Source organism: Chelmon rostratus, chromosome 13 (genome assembly GCF_017976325.1).
Source record: "Chelmon rostratus isolate fCheRos1 chromosome 13, fCheRos1.pri, whole genome shotgun sequence".
In the NCBI taxonomy this organism is placed as follows: Eukaryota; Metazoa; Chordata; class Actinopteri; order Chaetodontiformes; family Chaetodontidae; genus Chelmon; species Chelmon rostratus.
Genome location: NC_055670.1, coordinates 4,805,739 through 4,827,638, shown reverse-complemented (window position 1 = coordinate 4,827,638; position 21,900 = coordinate 4,805,739). Strand labels below are relative to the sequence as shown.

Below are 21,900 nucleotides of genomic sequence, written 5' to 3'. Positions count from 1 at the left end.
GCAAAGTAGTTTCACAAGAGCGACATTTATTAAAATCAATGATACTTTGTTCTCGTGAGCATTGGACATCATATACACAATATACAAATGGTGCATTTTGTAGCAAATATACTTTCTATAGAGACAGCAGCAGCAGAATTGGCATGTACAAAAATACACATTTGATTTTCTCACACAACACAACATAGCAAAGTAACAAGATAATATATTTATATATAATCATATATTTCTGTATCATAAATATGCAGAACTATACACGTTGAACACATTTCACTGTAATGGAGATAACAATTATAATATTAATAATACAGGATAAAGTACTTTTTGAGACCATTTAAAACGGCCACACTTAACATGACAATGCCCTTATTCCAGTGTGTGATCCTGTGGAAAAGCTATGTTACGTTCATAATGACACTGTGTTAATACTCATGAAAACTGCTGTTACATTGTGCTAAGAATATACTGCTGATAAGTTTTCTAACTTATTAATGCACAGTGAAAGAAGGTCATTTACAGTTAAGTGTCACCTAAGAAATCAGCACTGCAGTGGTTGCAGCACTGGAACAAAAAGATCATATTATTATGGATAAAACACACACACACAAACACACACACACACACACACACACACACACACACACACACACACACGCACTGTGTCCTTGTCATTCCTGTGAGACTGAAAGGGTTTCATGGTAAGAAGAATGAAGTGCTCTAAAAGCAAGAATAAAGGAGGTTTCTCCCTCATTGGCACACGTTTTCAGGACACACGGTCATATTCAGCAATATTCTGAATTTCTTTCGCACAAACACACAAACAAACAGTTTTTCTGTCTCCCCCCCGCCCCTGCTCCCTCCCAGGTCACAGCGATATAAACCAGAGCTACAGAGCACAACGCTGTGTGCTGTGCGTCTGGAAACTCAGCTCATATGAATAAATACCAGCCCTACTGATTCACTGATTCACACAGACAAACGTTTCACCCTCTGGGCGAAAACTGTTTCACTTTACAGATGTAATGGGTCATAAAAGGTACAAACGCCATTAAAATACTGAAAGATGTTCTGTTTTCTAAAGGAATAAGTATGTACAGCAGGGGTATCCTTCTCTGGCGCTCCAACAAACATCACAGGTGTTGTGGATAAAAGCTAAAAACATGTTCATATTATTTGCATGAAGACAGAGCAGTTGTCGTTTTTTTTTTTTTTTGAGGATCCCAACTGCAGTGCTACAAAGCAATGTGACTTTCAAATACATGAAGTGCTTTTAAACTAGTGTTTCTGTACCTTTTAAAATCTTAAACCTTGGCTGTACCATGACAGTAACCCGAAACCTTTTTGGATTGGGCTACCACTGCTGCCAGAAGGACAAAGGGGGGAAATAATATGGAGGAATATCATCACATCAACAATGAAGACAGTTCTACACAAGTGAACATATGAGATAAAAAAAACAGTCTCTTATACAAAGCTTGTCTGTACAAAGTTCTAACTTACACGTACGACTCTTCTGCAAAAAACAGCTGGTCAAACTCATCCACTCGTGGGTCACTGCACCGCCTGCTCTGCCATTCCCTCTTCCCCTGCACAATAGCTAGCGCCACCTCCTGACTCCTCCTCAGGCAGCCATCTGCATCCTCCTGACCCTGGGAGGAAAAATAGTCCCTTACAGCGCGGGTGGCGGAGGGAGACAGGCAGAAGCGTGGCTCAGCGTGGTTGGGCTCCACCTCCGAGACTCTCAGGCCGCCATCTTGGGGCTGACCTTTTGAAATGTGTGGTCTGTCCAGGGAGAGGCTGGAGGCAGGGTGTGAGTTTGCAGTGACCTTGGCAGGTTCGGATGCTCGGCGGGGAAGGGCAAAGGTCCTCCTCCCTTTGTGTCCCTCCATGGCCGGAGTCAGGGAGTGGGACTTTTGCCTCTGGAGGACTAGAGTGGTGGCGCTCTGTCCATAGAAAACACCCTGTGGGGGCTGCATCCACTCATGTCTAGTCAGTCTCTGTGTAGCCTCACTTCCTGTGTGTGGTTTGGCATCGTTAGGGGATGCTGGGATCGGGGGTCTGTAGGAGCAGGTCTGGTCGTGGAGCTGCCTCAGCTCTCTGACTGTCAGAGGTTTCTCTGTCCCCCTGTAGAAAGGAGAGCGGCTGCGCTGCAGCTGCAGCAGAGCCTGCTGGTAGGACGGAGGACTGCTGGATCTCTGTCGGCAGTCTCGGTTGGTCACCGCGGCCTCCTGGGCACCGGTGGAGTACCCGTTACTGGTTGGTTGGGTCTTCCCGTTTACCACAGGCAAGTCCTCCTCTGTGTGTCCATTATCAGGCTGTTTTAGTGACAGGCGGCGTTCCTTCTTCAGCCATGTGTTAGGGTGGAGGCCATGAGGGTGGGAGGGGGTTTGGCTGGTCCGAGGGGGCTGGGTGGACTTTGGCCAATGAGGCGGGGCTTCCCTGTGAGGAGGGGAGCCCCTGGGTGACGGCTGGGGCCGTCCAGGACACACAGGGGAGAGAGGAGCGGGCTCAACAAATGGAATTGCCCCATTGGTGGCATAGTCAGTAGAGTACTGTGAGAAGGCGGAGTCCAAAGAGCTGAGGGAGGAGCCAGTGGGTGAGGTTGCTGGTGACGACAGACTGGAACAGCTGGCATCCAGTCGCAATGGAGGCGGAGGGGGGTGCTTCAGCTTCCTCCGCCCACCATTCTGGACTTTGGCTCCTCCCTTATCGCATCCATCCTCTTCCTCCTCCTTTAGCTGCAGTGCGCTCAGGCCCTTCTCCAGAAACACCTCGTCCTCCTCGCCCTCCCCCTCCATGGCAGCATCATAGCTCGCCTTCCTCATCGGCACGCGGCGGTTATCGGCCTGAGCAGTCACTGTGGCCGAGGCCGTCGTGCTCGGCAGGGCCAGGGCGGGCTCTGAACTCCTCCTCAGCCTCCTGGGGCCCTGTGACGGGCCGTTGGCCTGGCGGGTGCGGGGCTGTCGGACCGCAGGGCTGAACCTCCTGGGTCTGGCCAATGGGGGGAGCTGCAGCTGGAGGTCGGTCTCAGGGTCGGGGTCGGGGTCGCAATCGCTGAGGGTGATGACGGAGTCGCGGCTGCGGCTGTCCGGCTTGTCCTTGTCGCGAAGGGGCAGCTGTTCCTGGTAGGGAGACTCGGGGTCGTCATTCAGCTCGTTCTCCAGACTGTCATAGGACGAGTCGTTCATCTGGAAGGACGACACGTCTGGGAAGAGGAAGAATATTGTTATGAGACATTGACTAAACAAGAGTTTAACTGTGGAATCATCAAATTACTGTAAGATCAAGAGAATTGAATCCAAAAATACACAGAAATGCAATCATTTAGCAAAATACAGAGAGTTTACTGGCTGGTCTTATTGTACCATTAGCTTTCCTCTAATTGCTCAGCTTTGTCAGACATCCCCTTTAGTGAAAGGATCCAGTTTAGGATGTTACTGTAACTACTTACTAGCTCTAAAAACTCTTGGACAGAGCACATTTAATTTATTCCCTCAAAACAAAACTTAAAACCACAACTACATCTTCCACATTCTGCTGCTCTCCTGGTGCAAACCCCACCCACAACGAGCGAGAGCCGTCTGAGAGGAACGAAGAATCTTGAACTAAATGAACAGAGCCACAGTTCACTGCTGGAGCCAAGGAGAACAGGGGACAAAGCGTCGTCCTGCTGTGTGCTCCTTGACCTCCGGTGGTTATTTATAGCGTCAGGAAGAGAGTCAGTGGTATTTATGAATGAGGAGGTTCAATGCTGCGTTAATCAGCACCTGTGACCCTGGCAATCACTGCAATGACTGCAGGTCAGTCTGCTGACCCCAATCAACAGGCCTCAAAGAGCCTAGGTCATTTAATTACATGCACATACACACACACAGACACACACACACACACACACACACACACACACAGTGAGCAAGTCAGTCTCAAACCACCTTGTTACAATATTTTTGGAGGTGAAACACTGAAGCATTGTCAGTGAGGAAGCGCTTTCAGAGAGCAGGACGTTAAAGAGCTGTTGTTCGGCCACACACACACTTTGATGAACACTTTGACCCTGATCGTGACCCTCGTTAAGAACCACGTCAAATCCTCAGTGTCCTCATTTCTCCTTTCCTAACCAGACATTTCCAGCAGTGAGAAGCAGAGTCACTCCATTCACCATCTCTTCTCAGGTCTTACCTGATCCGTGGTCACTGCTGCTGCTCTTCTGGCTGAAGCTCCTGAACAGCGAGGTCACGTCTTCTCCCAGGACGCCGCAGCAGTTCTCTATGAGGAAGAGGACCAGCTCACACACCTGCGGGGAGAGGCACCACCTGGTCAGATCACCAACGCTCTGACTTTGCTCTGCCTCGCTGCAGCTGCCGACCATTCGTCCTCATTGTTACACAGCTGGATCAAAGTGTAATTCTGATACTGTTTATGCAGAGCTTCAGCTGCTGAGGCAGTTCCTCAGGGAACCAGCCAAAGTTCAGCAGCAATTCAGCACGTCCAAGGGTCAACAGGCTGAGCTAACTCAGAAATTTGCTAAGTGGAATGCACACACAGACGCAAACACACACACACACACATTGATTAGATGTGGATACGATAGCGTGCTGAAACCATGAAAATGAAACTAGCGTATAGCTGCAGCGACTGCCTGCTTCATTTGGTGAAATCATGACCTAAATACCTATATGACATCAGCTCCAAACAGCTGTCCGAAGCTGTGTTTCTTGTGTGTCACTCTGAGAAAAGTTTGTGTTCGTTTGTTTGTTTGCGCTGAAGTCGACCTTCCAGCTACAAGAGTATTTGCATTCCACGCTGGCCAAGAAAACATCAAGCCACTTTTTCCCAGTTCTGGATAATGTCCTGACAATAACACATGACATCACATCTTGGCTTTGATCATCACTTGCTCGTATGCTTGTTAAATGATCAAGACAGACTAATACAGTGCAGGAGTTTCTGACAGTGTCTCATGTCTTCTAAGATAATGCACATTGCTATACTAATCATGATTTTCAGCAGCAAATGTCCAACATCCCAGCTGCAGCTGCCATAGAGGGAGTTTCACATTTTGCTTCCAATATAAACTGATGTCTTTTTTCCTGAAGAGTTGACACAGCATGTCTCTGCTTTTTGAGGAATTATCAGCCCATTTGGAATCTGTGCTCAAACAAATCACAGCACTTGGCTGAAAGCACCGCCTTTTAAACTAGGCAGACAAAATGGACTAAACACACATGATGTCCTATGATTGGCCAACACCAGCGCCAGTCAGCGCCTGCGTGAATCGTGGAAAGCTTCCACTAAAATCTGTTGTGTTTAGGACTGAGCTGTTCTTCCTGCCATCGCTCCACTTCTGTGACACTCTGAAAAACACAGCAGACAAAAAAAAACTTTACAGCCTCTCTGTTTGTTTGTTTGTTGGGCCAGATGTTGTCTGTCTGGAGTCCATGTGCGTTATGGAAGAGTCTGTCTGGCTAAACAGTGCAGAGTCAGGCTGCACTGTGAAGTATCTGCTGATTGTGAAGTTATACAAGTTATTTTCCCAAAACAAAAATACTGATGATCTTTGATGAGATCGGATAGCCTGTTTCCACTCAAATCAACTTGTTTCAACAATCTTATGACAATCAAATTCAACAAAATTCTTGAAACAAGTTGAATTATATTAGAAACAGGTGCTTTTTTCTCACATCTGAAGAAAATGGACCAAAAAATTTTATTTGAGGGCAAAGCAAAGGCAGTAAAATGCAGAGTCAGTGGTCACAGAGTTGAGTAGCTTTTAGCAGATTTTTCTATTTGGCTTTAAAGCTTCTGATATAACTGCAACCCTTTCAGGACGCTCCACTTAGTCGTGGCTTTTACAGAGAGTGCCGACTGCCTGAACGCAGCGTGACAACAGCCTACAGCATGAGCTCTTGCACAAGATATTCTTGAGGATTTTATGATGCAAATAAAAGTAAAATAACAAAAATCTGTTCAAAAATGTTCAGATTTTACCCGACAGACGGTCGATGAGAGCTGTACCTTCAGAGTTACATAACATAACAAGTTCCACAGTAGTTTTGTTCTAGCAATCAGAGACAGTTAATCCCCCAGAATTGTTACCAGAGAGCAAATGCAACATTAACCTTTTGGTTTAACCTCCTCTGTGTGCGCACCGCCTCTCATCAGATACATGTGCTAATGACTGCGGTACTAAAACCATGAGGCCACATTTTATTAGGATTATGGATAATTCTCCACTCTGCTACCCATAACCTGCAGTGACATTTAGAAAACACTTATGCAACAAGCAAAAAGGAACGTACTCATCTGTCTGTGATCCTTCCTCATAGCAACATAAATCAACATGATTATTAAGGGAAAGATAAGACGTTGATTGACAACTCTTTTATATATCTTATTATACATCTCAGTGAAATACTGCTTCCTTTCTTCTTCTTCCTTTTTCCTTCTATTGCATTCATCACTTTCATTCTTTCCCCTCTTTTCTTCAGTCTTCTACTTCCCTCTCTTGATTCACTCCTCTTGTTTAGCCTTCCTGCCCTCCTTCAATCACTCATTGAGCATTCCCTTCTGTCACTCTGAGAGGGCTGCTACGTGACACAGAGCACTGTTAGAAAGAGCCTGAGGGCATCCAGGAGGCTGTCAGTCCTCCATCAACAACCCATTCACAACTGCTTCTTCTTTAGTTCAATAGGATGTTATCTTAAACTGTCAGCATTCAGAACAAATCTGCAGTCTGAAGGCAGGTTGACAGTAGACTCTATACAATGACAGCATGCTATGCTGCTGCAGGATAACATGCAGCGTATACATCTGCACATGTGCGTGGGCGTGTGCGTGCATTGAGAGATGTCACAGCTGTGTGCTTGTGGGTCATTTCTGAGTATTTCTGAGGTCATCAGTGGTCCAGCAGTTTGCAAATGAAAGTCTGTCAGCTATCACTTTTGTGTTTGTTCCTCTATTCTGTTACTGTAATGTGGAGAAGTCACTGGAATTAAAAAAACACAAAAAAGCACCAACTTAAAGTTTGTCCACATTTCAATAACCAAGTTCAAGAGTAGACACATTCTTTTGAATGATTTGTCTCTTCGTCTCCATCTTAAGTAATACACAAAATAAGGCTGCATTTACCTCAGAAACTCCGAAAAGGTTATATTTAGCCCAAAACATTTAAATTATATGCTGCATGAAAGAGGCAGCGGCACAAAGACTAAACTGAATTGGCCAAAACTGAGCGTTCACGTGTCTCCAGACAAAGTTGGAAAGTAGCCATTACACAGCCAGGGGCCCACGCTAGTTTAAATTGGCCCCCGGCTCCGACCGCAAGGAGGGAAATGTCGAAATCTCTTGCTTTATTTTTTGAAGTTTTTTCCCAGAAAAAGACCTCCTGTGCTCAGGCCGCACACACAAACAAGCAGTGTGCGAGAGGGAAAGTGTTATCAGGGGAGTATTTGTGAAAGAGGTATTTAGGTATTTGTGGGTGTTGAGGGTATTTGGGCTGACAAGTGTGTGTGTGTGTGTGTGTGTGTGTGTGTGTGAAGAGAAAGGGGTGTTTCGACGACACAATTTTCCTACAGCACTGGCCTCAGGATTCTGTAGGAAATTCTTCACGTGTTTTCTCAATGAACCTCAACCACCTTAAGCACACACACATACTCACACACACACACAAACATACACACACACACACACACACACACTTGAAAAGATAAGCAAACCAGCCACCCACAGTGATTGTGTGTAACTCTTTCCAATTTGACCACAAATCAAAAAGCTCTGTATGTCTTATGTGTCAGTAACTACATGAGGGGCACTGGTGGGCGAGGGGCCGTCCTTTGTGGGCTCTGGCTGCTTCCACTGCTGAGGACTTAAGTCATTTCAGGTTAACCTGGCTGGCCGAGTTATAAGAGAGAGTGAGTAACGTTGCTTCACTGTCGAAGTAACCTCACAAAGAACGATTGAGAGAAATTTTGCATCAGAAAAATATGACAAAAGGTAACGACACTAAAAACTATTTCAGCATCACCTGCACTAATTGGTGATTTGTTGGCTGCCTGTTATGATCAAATGTCATTTTATTTTCAAGATGAATGCAAAATAGATCCTAGAAATAGTTTTATGCATCTATCTGCATTTTTGTCATTATTTGTGAGAACGAGGCCTTTGATGGTGTCATAATCACCTACGTGGAAAAGCAGATACACATATTATCCTGTGTTAGTAAGTCAGCATGAAACTGTGAAGCTTCCCTCTCTCCTGTCAAGTCTTGCTCTAAGCTCGGGGGTCTCAAGCTCAGCAGAGTGTAAAACTGTGGCGATTTTAGCTTACGAGTGATTGTCAGCGATGACATGTGAACGTGACTGAGCGTGTGTGTGTGTGTGTGTGTGTGTGTGTGACCGATTTAGTGTGTGTGTTACAGCTGTGTGTTAGTGGGTCAGCTCCTGCTCGGAGGTCAGTGCTCACATCCGCGGGGGAACCTCGAGTCTGCTGACAAACGGCTTTCAGCCTGACAGGGATCGCATGTGCGTGCGAACACACACTGTATGCGTGTGCACACACAGCATACAGTGTGCCGGCGAAATCTAGATGTCTCAACTCGTCTGTCTGTCCGGTCACGTGTGTTTCATACATCACGGCAGAACGTACACACTCACGCTGCAGCAGTTTGCTTCTGTTACTCCACTGAAATGTTAAATTCCTCAGAGTTTGCGCACTGTCTCAGGAAGAGATACACACACACGCACACATCTGCAGCAGCTCAGTGTTTTCAGTGTTGCTCAGTTTTGAAATATAGTTTTTTGCTTTCTTGCCAAGAGTTGGATGAGAAAATTGATACCACTCTAATGTCTATACATTCAATATGAATACGGAGCCAGCAGGTTAGCTTAGCTTAGCATAAGACTGGAAATGAGGAGAACGCAGCCTGGCCCTGTCCAGAGGGAACTAAATCTGCCTATGAGCATCCCTAAAGCTCGACAATTTTCTATATCTGTACAAAAAAGTGTATAAACAGCAATTTGTGGTTTTACAAGGGGGACTATTTTTTTGGCCTTGAGCAATAACTTCTTGGAGCCTCCCTCTGTTTCTTGGCATCCTCATGTGGGGATTTGCTGCTTTTATATATGATTGGGAATTCAGATTTTGGACGATTGGTGAGACAAAACAAGCAAGTTGACGACCTGGGCTCTTAAGTTGTGAAAAGCATCTTTTCACTGTCTTACTCTCAGCAAGAACGTGCATTTCCCAAAATTCCACTAAATACAATCATCTACATCAGCTGCACAAGCCAAAACACTCCACACGGTGCGTCTGTGTGTGCGTTCCCCCTCACCTTTTTGGTACCCTCCCCCTCCATCTCGGGGGTGCTTGGCGCCGGAGCCCAAAGCATGCTGGGAGCGATGCAGACGGACAGGTTGAAGGCATTCATCTGGTTGTCTTGGGCGTTGCCTTGGATACAGTGCAGCACGGCGATCACATGCCGCAGCAGAAGCAGGTTGTCACCGGGCAGGAGGTGGAGCAACCTGAGAGAGAAGGAGGGAAAATGCTAAACACACAGCAATCACAAAACACACCCTGACACACTCACTCTGCCTTCTCACAGTGTGTGTGTGTGTGTGTGTGTGTGTGTGTGTGTGTGTGTGTGTGTGTGTGTGTGTATGTGTGTGTGTGTGTGTATGTGTTGCCATGTTGTTTGCCTCCACAGGAATTTCTTCACAAACATCTTCGTTGTTGCTTTCATGTTACTTGTTTTTTTTTTGTTTGTTTTTTTTCCCCGAGCAAAAGGAATTTAGTTTGTTGCTTCTGGAGCTGAAGTGATGTGAAGTGATTGTCCTCTGTCTTTCCTTCCTTCTCTCTCTAGACATAAACAGTGTGAAATGAAAGGAAAAACCAGTCATAGTAAGGTGCTGGGCCACCACAAGCCCCCAGAACACTCGTTTATTCAGGTTTTTCCTTTAACTCATCATCCGTCTCTGTAACGAACGTCTGTTTGAGTTGTGTGTGTGTGCATGCGTGTGTGTGTGTGTGTGTGTGTGTGTGTGTGTGTACGCACGCACTTGTGAGAAAGAGACAGTAACATATTGTACTGAATATTATGACTTTAAAATTAGCAGTCGGAATTTTGGCATTAAATATGATGTATGATGATGTATTTCCTACCTCTGGACAGCCTGCGTCCTGTCCTCGCCTCCGTCTCCTTCCATCACATCCATCCACTGGTTGTACAGCTCCACACACAGCAGGCTGCCCGGGATATTCCGCAGGAAATCCTGTACGCAGAAAACAACAACAAAATAACATTAACTGAGACTGATTTTTGAGTCAGTCAAGCTCAAACATGCCTTAAAGTAAGGGCTCCAGCTAGTGCTTCTTTTCTTTGTGAGTGAGTGATTGATCGTTGGACTTTTGGTTGTCTGTGATCATTTGGTATTCTGATCATTTTATTTAGGTTTGACTTTACATGTGTTTACATCTGAGTTTATCATGTAGTCTATAAAATGCTAAAATAATGCCAAATTCCCAACATGGCTCACAACATCCTGCCATCTTGCATTTGAGAAGCTGTATCCAGCAAATGTTTTGTATTTGTATGTAAATAAAAATGAAATATCTGTTGAGTCACTGCTGGTTTATTTCATCCTTAATTCATGCAAAGTAAAATATTAAAACATTGTCGTAAGCATGGTGGAAATCAGAGCAAAGGTACCAACACAGAGCATCCTGAATGGGAATTTGTTTTCCATGATACACAACATTAACAGCCTGACACTGTGTAAAATACTTCGAAGAGATAGACGGATAAAGACCAACATTCATCGTTTCATGAACACAACCATGTTTCTGTATTTTCACTTGAGTTATTATCAGAATTAGCATCAATTCATTTTCTGTCAGTGGACTAATTGATGAACAGCATCGTCTCAGGTGAGGCACAATCCATGTCCTGTCCTGGCTCTGTGTAAAACCCCAAACCACCTCAGCTGCTCCCTGGAGGCCCGACGCTGTTGTGGCTGCTTGGCCTGGATGTTGAACAATGAGCACCTTGTGTGTGTGTGTGCGTGTGCGTGTGTGCGTGTGTGTGTGTGTGTGACTGGCAGCCTGCCTGGCTGTGCAGAGACAGATTATCCTGTCTGGACTTATGTGACTTTGGACGCACATCAGTCGCTCCCGCTTTCTGTTGTCTGCTATCAAACCAGCGAGACGGGGCAGAGCCGTGCATGTGGGTGAGTGAGTGTGTGTTTATGAGTGTGTGTGTGTGCGTGTGGATGAGAGCGTGTGTTACCTTGAGGACAGCGGCAATGACGAACACAGACTGGTGCGTGATCTCTGGGTCCTCGGCCCCGCTGTCCAGTCTGTCCCGAAGCTCCCGGCAGGCTTTGGCCCCGGCCGAGCGCCTAAAGACGCCCCTGGTGTACGGCCCCTCCAGGTACAGGAACACCAACATGTCCTGAGGGGGAGGGAGAGGGGAGGTTACAACATAAAAACTCTTCCAGTGGTCTTTTTATCAATACTCTGAACGGAGCAGCTCTGAGAAGTCAGCAGACACAACTAAGAACTCCAAAGCTGCAGTGAGCACCTCTGCATGTTAGCAGCCTCTAACAGCTGAAAGCATTTAATTTCTGACACCAAAGGATTTAATTGCTCAGAAATCCTGCCAGAAGTCCAGTGATGTTTTAAAGCAAAGGAAATCAGAGAGACAGGGATTAAGCGAATGGAGCTCTCTCAGGCTCTGCTCATTGTTTGCTTTGTTTTTGACTCACCATTCTCTGAAATCACAACTTCATTTGGGCGATTTCTGTGAATCTGTCTGAGCTATTTTCTGCAGGCTCGAACTGGTTTTTATTATTTACAAAGAGAAGAAAGACTCTCCAATTATTATTTTTCAACATGGATTAGAGTTCATAAAATTGTAAACATGCAAAATTTTTGACAAAAATCTTGTAATTTAAATTATTGAATTTATTCTTTCAAACCCAGCGAAGGCTTGATGTTTATCCAGTCTGGCCTTTCTAAAAGGGTTCTTCAGAGCAGTAAATAACCAGAGCGGAAACATTTTTGTTGAGTGTAGAATCTGGATTGTTTATTCAACAGACAGCAGTATCACTTCTCTGGTAATTCCAGTTTGTTCATTATTTCTTTCATTTATAATTCACCTGAACCATTTATGGATCTACTTTCCCATATCAATACCGCCCCCTTTCCCCAAATACACTGTGAACCCCGAATCATCCCGTGACCCCTCCAGACGGGGCCCCGACCCCTCCCGCTGGCCTGCGTGACCTGCACTCGGCTCACCATGACAGTCTTGGGCAGGCCGTGGTCTGGGGAGCAGACGGAGCTCAGGGGTCGCCCGAACAGCCGTCCCTGAGTGGGGGACAGCGAGGTCGGGGACAGCGGCAGGCCGTCCAGCTGTGTGTTGGAGCCCTTCCAGAAAGGCCAGTTGATCAGAGACCTCTTCCTCTTAAAAGACTTCTGCTGACCAGGCTCTGTGGGGAGGAGGAAGAGGAAGAGGTGAGCTGTGGTTACCAAACTGCTGGTGCTTGAGTAATGCACGGTGAAGTCACTGGAATGGAACTGCTGGTCTGAAGCCTTTGCAATAGCTTTGTAATATTTATTTTTTGTGTGAATTGTTCAGCAGTTAGCCTAAAAGTCTCAGACGGTGCGTTAAATTTCAGCCTGAGAATCAAAAAAGGGTTGATATGAGCTGGGGAAAAAGACACAGAGGCATATTGTTAAAGAGAGAGACACTAAGAAGAGAGTGACAGAAAGACAGAAGAAGAAAGAGCTGATTCAGAGAGAACATGTAGACGTGCCCTCACGCTTGACAGCACCATTTAACTTCAGGTTTGTGTGTGTGTATAGGCGTCTGTGTTTGTCCACGTGTGTGCTTTTGTGTGTGGCAGCATGTATGGGGCTCAGTGTGTCTCTTAAGGGTCCTTGTTGAGCGTTTGCTCAGTGGTGCCAAGTCACAACATCCGTGCTGTTTGTGCTCCAGTGTCTGTCTGCAGGTCAGCCGTCTACGTGTTCTCTACGACATAACAGCCCAGCGTGCCCCTGCAGTCATGAACCTGCATACTGTGTGTGCACTGAAGTAGATACTGATGAAAATGTACAGGAAACATTTACTGTTTGCTCTAATCTCTCTAATGCAAAATGACTGCAGCTTTCATGACTAAAATGTGATGATGTCAGCTTGGAATATGGGAATTGGCAATGGGCATGAATGATTCATCAATAACTAATATTAATATCAGAAAATGTTCAATAAGTCCACTGACAAAGAAAATGATCAGTAATTGCAGCATCATTCTGAATTGCAGCTAGTCTAAAATGCTGCTCTGAACTCCTGGTGACATCTGGAATTTTGCAAAAGTTGCACACACTGCAGTAAATCTTTTAAAGGGCCATTGTAGTGAAATGCAATTGTAGCGACTCTGATTTGCCAACAATCACGAAATGATAACATTAACGTTATTAAGCGATTGTGATTTGTATCCAAGGGTGGGACTCTGCTAACAAACAAAAATTCTTTCAGTGGGTGGAGGACCCAGCAGCGCAAAAGGCCAAAATATGTGGCATACCTCACATAGAATTCATTATTTAACGATCTGCCGTGGCGTCATGCCCAAATACACTGGAACAATGTTTAACAGTAACAGAATTAGTGGCCCGCTCTGGCACTGCTCAGCAGGCCTTGCCATCATAGAAAAAACACGACCTCGCTGTAAATCAGGCGTTACATCATTACGGCCCTCTAGTCAGAGAGAGCGAAGGAACGAGGACACAGAGACAGACTACGTGTCGGCTGGGTGGGCAACGTCTGTCATCCGACTATAATCTTCTGCTAGCGTGTTACAAAACAGGTGCTGGATGCAAATTTATTGCCCGCGCTCCTCATGAGCAAAAAAAAGCACAGGACCGGGCAGACTCGTTTAGCCTGATCAGCGACTCACATGCAGAGGCTTCATACAGTCCTAAAGTAGTACTTTTTGGCATCGTCAGCTATCATATGAACACTACAACACCGTTAAATTGGTGTTTGCATGTGCAGCGGTTCCTTAAAGTAGCAGATCACCGCAATGCCAGAGCTTGAATGTTGGTGGTAATTGAAATGGACCTCTGGAGCCCACGCGGCATATTGAAATGGGCAAGTCTTGGTGGAATTTGAAAAATGTTTTATTAACACATACTAATTATTTTCAAGACAGAACTGCCTGCGGGATTGTTTGGGAGTAAACGCCTGAAAAAGGGGCTTTTGCCATGGCTACCACTCAATAAACACACACATGCAGCTCTCTGGTTGGGTGTGAGCGATTAAGCCTCTACGGCGGCGGGGCTGGCATGGCGCGGTTATGTAAGACGCTGTTATGCTTGAGGTAGAGGAATCCGAGGCAAAGCTTGTGGTTGACTAACTGAAGTCTCCTTGACTGGCAAACACACACTTCTTATGCGAAACTTGTTTTCCTCTAAACCTCGTCTCCGTTTCCATCCTGGTGTCTGCGTGTTCCTGTCAACCATCCTGTGGTTTCTCTTCCCCCTCTTCCTCATTTTTCCTGTCCCTTTCACGTTTGATGTCCCCTCGTCTGTCCCTCCGTCTCTATCTGCTACAGTCTGTTGTTTCTTTTTCCTTCGCCTACGTTGACCTTCAGACTTACTCAATAGCTGTGTCATCTCTTTTCACTTTCCATCTTCCTATTCCTGCACTCATCCATCCCTCCTGGGGTTTCTTCCTCTTTGTCCGTCTGATGTTTTTCTTATTTTGACACCGCGTCTCTCCCGACCCCCTCCCATAACCCCTCGGCCACCGAAATCTCCTTTCCCATCCTTCTCGTTGACTCTCTTTCTTCTGGCTCACCTACTGATTCATCCTCAGAACGAGCAGCGTGACTCCGTGTTTGCGTGTCATGCAAAGTGAAAAAGAAATTCTGAGGAAGTGCTTTCTGTTCTGCATTCATTCATCTGTATCCTCATACTTCTGCCTGTGGTTTCAAAGAGAAGTAGATTTATGGATGGATTCTTGACACTGACCAACCATCTACTTGAAAACCTCAACTGTCATGTTGATTTATCTATTTTTCACAGCTCGCTGTCACAGCACATACTTTCGCTGCTCTTGCTTCATCCTTCTCAGTGGATAAAGGTCTATAGGCGCATGGCCACCGCTTTTCAACATTTAACTGACTGAGAGTTTTGGTTTGAGAGAAATTTTACTGATGACTTCTTGAAGTACACTTTGAGGATGCAACACTCGGACTTGGGCTTTCACCTTGAACACAACCGCAAGAAAACTTTTAAAAATCTTTTTTGTAATGGCTTCACTGGACCATATTTGTATGTTAGATGAATGAAAAAAGCATTCTATTCACACATGACAAATCAGTATTCATCAGTGTTTCAGCTCTTTCTCTCTTCCTTTGGTGACGCCACAGACAGTCAGCTGATAGCTATGTCAGCATGCTGCAGAACTTCTTGGTTCAAAGTGCTGTTGCAAACTTTAACCTCACACCCGTTTGAAGTAGCCAACATACAGACATATCTTTGAATTCTGAAATATACTTACTTATGTTCTGAAAAATGTCTCACGACTCCCAAAATGTGATCATGTGACCTCATAAAAAGGGTCAGACCCCCAGACTGAGAACTCCAGGCCTGACCAGCTGTCTTACCTATAAGCGGACCCGGGGCAACCTTGCTGTGTTTGAGGATAAACTGGCACTGGGTGTCTGGTGGGAGACACTGGTCCAGCAGCAGCACCCCTGGACAGTCTGTGGGACTCGTCGAGTCTCTCCCTGCTCCTCCTCCCAGTCCTCCCCCGCTGCTCCCGCCATCCCGAATGTGGCTCATCTTAATGCTGAAGGGAAACTCGTGGCCTGAATGAGGGGTCAAGGTCCAGAGGTTAGAGGTCATGGGTCTGTGCATGTGCAGTCTTTGCATGTGAAATGGAGCCAAAGCAAAAATCCGACAAAAATTAGGGCCCAACTCGTGCTGTGCAGCCATGAATCGGCACTGCTGAGTTGGGATGTTAGGAATTCAGCGTGAACTAGAGAACAAAAGACTATGGTAAGAGAATGTCAAGGAAAAACCACTGTGAAAAAGATGAAGTGCTCTGAAATGTTCCCAGATGTCGGGTTTTTGGTGTGCTGCTGATGCTGGTACAGTAGTGACCCCGCTGTGGTTATTCTCTGCATTACTAATGCCGGTTTTCCAAAAGATTCATCGTGGGAGGGATGGGACGGGAGGTTTTTTTATTTTAGCTTTAATGAATGCATAAATAATGTCATTGTAAGCATACATGCAGATCTGTAAAAATTACCAGTGTCTACATGTGTGTGTGTGTGTTCAAATAAGAGCAAGTCTTACTTGCACACACACACACGTAGACATTGGTACTCCTCAGTAGGACTGAAGTCTTATCATGAATCTTATCCCACACACCAAGGAAAGGCTCAGGGGAAAGGAGTAGCTCTTAGTTAGCTGATGGTGTTTTAACTGGAGGGTTTTACACAATAATGCCTGTGACAGGTGGGCTCACCAATGAGAGGGTATGGAGGGTCGTCCTTACTGGAGCTCACCCACAACCGGTGGTCTTTAACACAGCCCTAGAAAGAGAATTACCACAATTAACATGCACAGTTTTGCTTTTTGCAACATTGCATATTTTGGGAAAAGCTTTAAATCCCATTTCTTTGCCTACTTTCTTCACACTAGTAAAACTTTGTTTGGACAGAGTAATATTGATACTCTTAGCCATCACATGAACAAATATTATCTTATTATATATTTATCCAGACTGGACAGCCACAGCAGAGACTACTTTAACATCATAGTCTCCTGAAACTTTTTCTAACATCACATCAAAGTGTAAGCACTGCATACAGAGCTGAGTATCAGCAGTGGTCTCTGGTTACTCACTGATATGCCAAACTGCAGCAGAGCCATGCGGATGACATCAGTGGTGCTGTCGGTGTTGCTGACCGCAAGTGTCTTGGCCTGGTGGAAACATTTTGGAAACATCATGGAAATATCCATTTGTTTGTATGCTGCATAAATGGCGGCGCGGCCAGTGATGTCATTATTTACCCGCTTAAAGACAGACAGGGGTGCAATCAAACAATATTCATCTTTGTGCTGATAGAAGAGGAAAGACGTGGATCTTACATATGCACAGTTTCCAATGTCCTTTGCGAATATCTTGAGAGGAACAGTCTTGGGGTCGTCCTTCTCTTTTCCCTCGATGATCCGACTGTGTGTGGGGAAAACAGGAAAGAGTTCAGTGATTAAACAAAGCATTTCAAAGTAATTCATCTTAGCTGTAGAATAAAATGTATTCATTAGCTGAAAAGCATTAGCTGGACTGTATTCATTATATCAATTTCAGGTCCTGGCTTTTGTCAGGCCAGTTAATTCCTATTTATTCACACTGTGTTTACTCGCGTTGAGTTGGCTTCTACCACCTCTGTTCTAACCAAATCCAAGCTTTCCTGTAAGGAAAATCTGAATTGGAAGGTGAACAATGAGCTACAACAAACATTTACCTTTTGATGAGTGCCAACCACTTGTCCTTGTGCTCCTCAGAGCTGCAGAGGAGTAAAGAGAGTCATAAAACATAATCAGCGGAAATTGTGTTCAAAGCAACTGTCTGTTTTGCTCTGTTATGTAACTGACTGCTGCCCCCCCCCCCCCCCAAGCTACAACCAGATTCCTGTTGATGGAAAATGTAATGAGTGTGTATGAAGGAGCGCCAACGTGTGTCCGCCACTGACAAGATGAATATGCATCATATGAATGTATGTGTTTGTGTGTTGCATGCTTGTGCCTGCTGTGCGTGTGTGGGTATCTGCTCAGGCCTTACCGCGGTCGGACTGAGCAGCTTTATGAGCGGGAACTGCCTTCGTGCTTAAGGGTTTAGAGATTTTGTGGTTGCGTGTTCAGCTTTTAGTTCCCTTCTCTCCTGCATTAGCACCTCAGAACATCGCGTACTCTTTCAGAAGTACGCTGAAGTGACTCATTTTTGAAATATGTTTCGTGTCTTTGGCATGAATAAGAGCCATGCAAGGCAAGCAGATTGAGAGTGAAGTTATATAAGAGGAAATTAAGGGAAACTGGATCGCTCCTGTTTGATCAAATTAAGATAATCTTTGAAAAGGAAAACTAGAATTCACCTTCCAGGCATTCTTCTTCTCGAACATGAACAACTTGCTCAAGCTGGACTGTATGTGTGGATGTGAATGCACGTACCTGAAGGTGGCCACATAGTTGTAGGTGGGCCAGCCCATGACGAAGCTCCTCTCTGGGTTGGTGCTTCCCTCGCACACCTCCTCTACACAGCTGGCCATCCACATCTCACACACTCGGACTTGGGCTTTCACCTTGAAATGGGTGGGAGATCTACAGAAGACGTGGAGTGATACATTAAACCACACTAGGGCTCCAACTAACAATATTTTTTTATTGTCAATCTGTCTTGTAAAACCTAAGAAAATACTAACAAATGCACATGTCCAACATGATATCTCCAGATGGTTTGTTTTGTCAGACCAACAGTCCAAAATTGTTAATAAAATGTCAATCAGGTAATCTTAGAATTAGGAGGAACCCTTGCATGAGAGTCAAGAGGGTGCCTTTGTAAAAGAATGCATAAAAACATGGAAGTCACTCATCAAGGACTTCCATGAGGAATGAACTGGGATCCCCCACTGCTGCAATCTAACTTTCAATCTTCTTCAGAACATTTTTCCACAAACGCCCAACATATGGCCGTCCTTCGAGAAACGCTTTATATAGATTAGAATTCTAAAAAGATGCAGCCATGTGCAGCATCTTAAGACAGGCACGCTCAGTAGAAGCGCATTTATCCTCCACTACATCTGTGATTACAGAGGGAGAGCACGCATGTGGCACACACACATACTCTCCCTGCCATTACACGGATATAAAGGCACACACACACACACACATCACTGAACGTCTTCTCTCTAACTTCTTCCAAACACACATACCAACACATTCCTCTAACTCACCCTGTGTTCAGCCACAATGTAATAGCCAATTAGAGCGTATACTCTCAGTGGTGGAAGGGTCAGCCCCGCCCACTGGCACATGACCACAGTGGTCCGGCTGCGTCTGCACTGAGGGGTGTGTGTGTACAGTAAGTACATATAAGCACACAGAGTTTGTGCGTGGACTTCAAAAACAGAAATGTGCTCTTTAAGTTTCTATTTTTGCATGTGTGTGTGTTGCAGTGTGTGCTGTTTGTGGGTAGGGAGCTGCACACTGCAGGCCCGAGGCAGGCCAGCGTGGCTTTGATCTGAGCCAGGCTTCATATGGATTTAATTGGCTGGGAAATAATTATATAGTGGGGAGAAGATGAGGGAGGGAGAAGTGAAAGAAGGGAATGAGGGAAGGAGGATTGAGGGGAAAATAGAAGGAGGATGGGGCCTGAAAAATGTTTTTTTCTTTGCTATCAGCTTTAGAGAAACAACAAATTCATTTGTGAAAACAGGAAAAAAAAAGCTTTCTTAAAATTAATAAACCAACAGCAGTTTGAGATTCCTCTGACTGCAGAAAAAAACACACAATTTAGGAAAAGCGAAGAAATGAGACATATCTTCACAACAACCCGGCGTGATTGATGCTTCCTGGAGTATACAATTAAAAAACACGACTCAGTAAAATCAAAACAGAGATGAATGTTGTTGCAAAAGAACCTCTGCGTCTTTGTTTCTCAAATTTGTTTCGCCTTATTTTTTCCTGTTTATGTCTCCCTGTCTCCATTTTCCGTCTCCCTCTCACTCACACAACCACATAAACATACACCCCTTCGTCCTCTCTGTCATTTCACAAGACGTGCAGCAGGAAGCTTACTTGGCCTTGGCGACGAGCAGCGTGTCGGTGAAGAGGAAGAGGTGTCTGTCCTGCGTCTGCAGGCCAGTCTTCAGTTGTGTTTGGGCGTGACCCAGGAATAGACGGCCCGGACACTCCGCCAGGAAGGCCTGGACGAGGGGACAAGACTCTGGGCTGACAGGTGCCAGGCAGCTTTCCCTGTGGGACAAACAGAGACAAAGAATGAAATACACTATTTATTCTCAAAAGAAGAAGCTGTGGTCCGGGCGTGTTTGGAGGCAGCCTCTGGACGAGTCTCTAACCCCAGCGTGGATGTGGTTGGGTTCAAGTCAAGTCAGTTTCATCTATATAACCCTCTATCCCAAATCACACAAGAGTTTTACAAACTGTATTCACCCACAGCGAGGTGACCCAGGATGACCAATAGTCAAATTCTCAGCAGCTAAATCTAACGAGGTGGAGCTATGAGCTACGGCTGAACACACACCACCTTCAGCTTTATTTATCCCTGTTTTCACTGTGCTGCATTAGTGCCGGGACATTTTCCAAACTCCTCCAGAGCGTTGGAAGTACGACGCAGCAGCTAAAAAACATGAGGCCCATGTTGTGGTGAGCCGAACTTGGAAAATGCTGTGAAAAGTCTTCATTGTCCAAGCAGCTTTTGCAGCCCTATCAAAGTCCTGACGTGGAATATTTACGTCATTATTTCCTCCATTTTCTTCGCTGGTTCCTCACAGTGGCAGCCACACACATAATCAGACATCAGTAAAATAAATATTGGACTTTTGGACCTGCAGTGCTCTGGCTACAGTTCATGTATGATTATTTGCATGTTCTGGAGCTGCACAAAGATGAATCTGCTAGCTTAACCAGTCATAAAAAGCTGCGCTGGAGCGAGGAGCTACGTGCTGTTAAATGATGAGTGTTAGTCTTGTTTTTATATATTGTCTTGTCTGTCTCTTTTCTCCTTTCAATAAAGCTCTTGTAACGACTGCTTTGAAAAGTCCTTTAAAGACAGAAACATCTCAGAATTTAGATGTAATTGAAATTGTGTCTCTCGTATCTGTTGCCCTGCTGTCCATCTGTACCACTGATGGACAGATGAAAACAGACGGGAATTTTTGGAGGAAGGGGAAATAGTTTGAGAGCTCCATCCTTTCCTGTTTACCCTTCACCACCAGATAAAAGCCCTAAATCTCCCCTTACACACACATACACACATTTTCTGTCTCTGTCTCTGCCTTTCTGTACACAAACATGCACACACGCGGCCTGCTCTCTCACGCAGGTACACACCCACTTCTACTAACATAGTTCCTACGTTTCATTCCATCCCTTACACATGCTAACCCCTTCACGAACGCATCCAGCAGCACTGCAAGCCTCGCTGCGAAGACAGAGACGCTCGGGTTCTCTAATGCGCCACAATCCTTCCAGCAACGTTGCGTAAGTGATTTGTTACGTAATTAATTAGCAAAGAACAGACGACTATGCTGGAGTGCTTTCCTTTTTGTCTGTCTTTGTGTGTCATCCAAAAATAAATTCAAAGGGGGCTGAGTGAATCCAATTAAAAGCCATGAATGTAGCCAATTAAGGGTCGATGCACAGTGGGACACGTCGCCCTTCAAGAGTCGAAAACTCATTTAAACTGTCTAAGAGTGAAAAATGAGTGAAAGACGGGATGAGAGGATTATATCACTTTTTTTGGTAAATGACACTTCACTGTTTTAAGGCCATGACACTGTGTTACTATAACGATTACAGAATCAACAGTTGCACAACAATCAGCTATTGTTCTTATACTGTATGTAACTCTCGCATCATTCCACTGCTAGAAATGAATCGTTTCTTTATTTCTTTGTCGGGGAGATAGTGGCATCAACATGTGAATCTACATTTTTAGTGCTAAATGAATCAAAAGAAGTTCATAAAGTTGAAAATGAGTCTCATCCAGCATCTACTGGATCTCTCAGCATCTTGGTGTCATGCTACATGCCACCTCAGGAGGACAGTAGAGGGGAGAAAGACCACTGCAGAGGGACGCTGGGAGGATTTCAAGGT

At 45.2% G+C, this 21,900-nt stretch overlaps 1 protein-coding gene across 1 annotated transcript in view; it reads right to left on the bottom strand.

Moving 5' to 3' along the window:
• Positions 1–1,172: 1,172 nt before the first annotated feature.
• Positions 1,173–21,900, bottom strand: part of arhgap20 (Rho GTPase activating protein 20) — a 30,443-nt gene continuing 9,715 nt past the window's right edge. The window contains exons 3-15 of the mRNA XM_041950788.1: positions 19,861–20,037; positions 18,235–18,384; positions 17,532–17,573; positions 17,155–17,239; positions 16,909–16,986; positions 16,529–16,595; positions 15,663–15,866; positions 12,292–12,482; positions 11,279–11,443; positions 10,156–10,265; positions 9,329–9,518; positions 4,180–4,294; positions 1,173–3,205 (exon numbers count right to left, since the gene is read on the bottom strand). Coding sequence (XP_041806722.1) covers positions 1,497–3,205; positions 4,180–4,294; positions 9,329–9,518; positions 10,156–10,265; positions 11,279–11,443; positions 12,292–12,482; positions 15,663–15,866; positions 16,529–16,595; positions 16,909–16,986; positions 17,155–17,239; positions 17,532–17,573; positions 18,235–18,384; positions 19,861–20,037 — 3,283 coding nt within the window. The 3' untranslated portion in view covers positions 1,173–1,496. The remainder of the gene's footprint in view (positions 3,206–4,179; positions 4,295–9,328; positions 9,519–10,155; positions 10,266–11,278; positions 11,444–12,291; positions 12,483–15,662; positions 15,867–16,528; positions 16,596–16,908; positions 16,987–17,154; positions 17,240–17,531; positions 17,574–18,234; positions 18,385–19,860; positions 20,038–21,900) is intronic.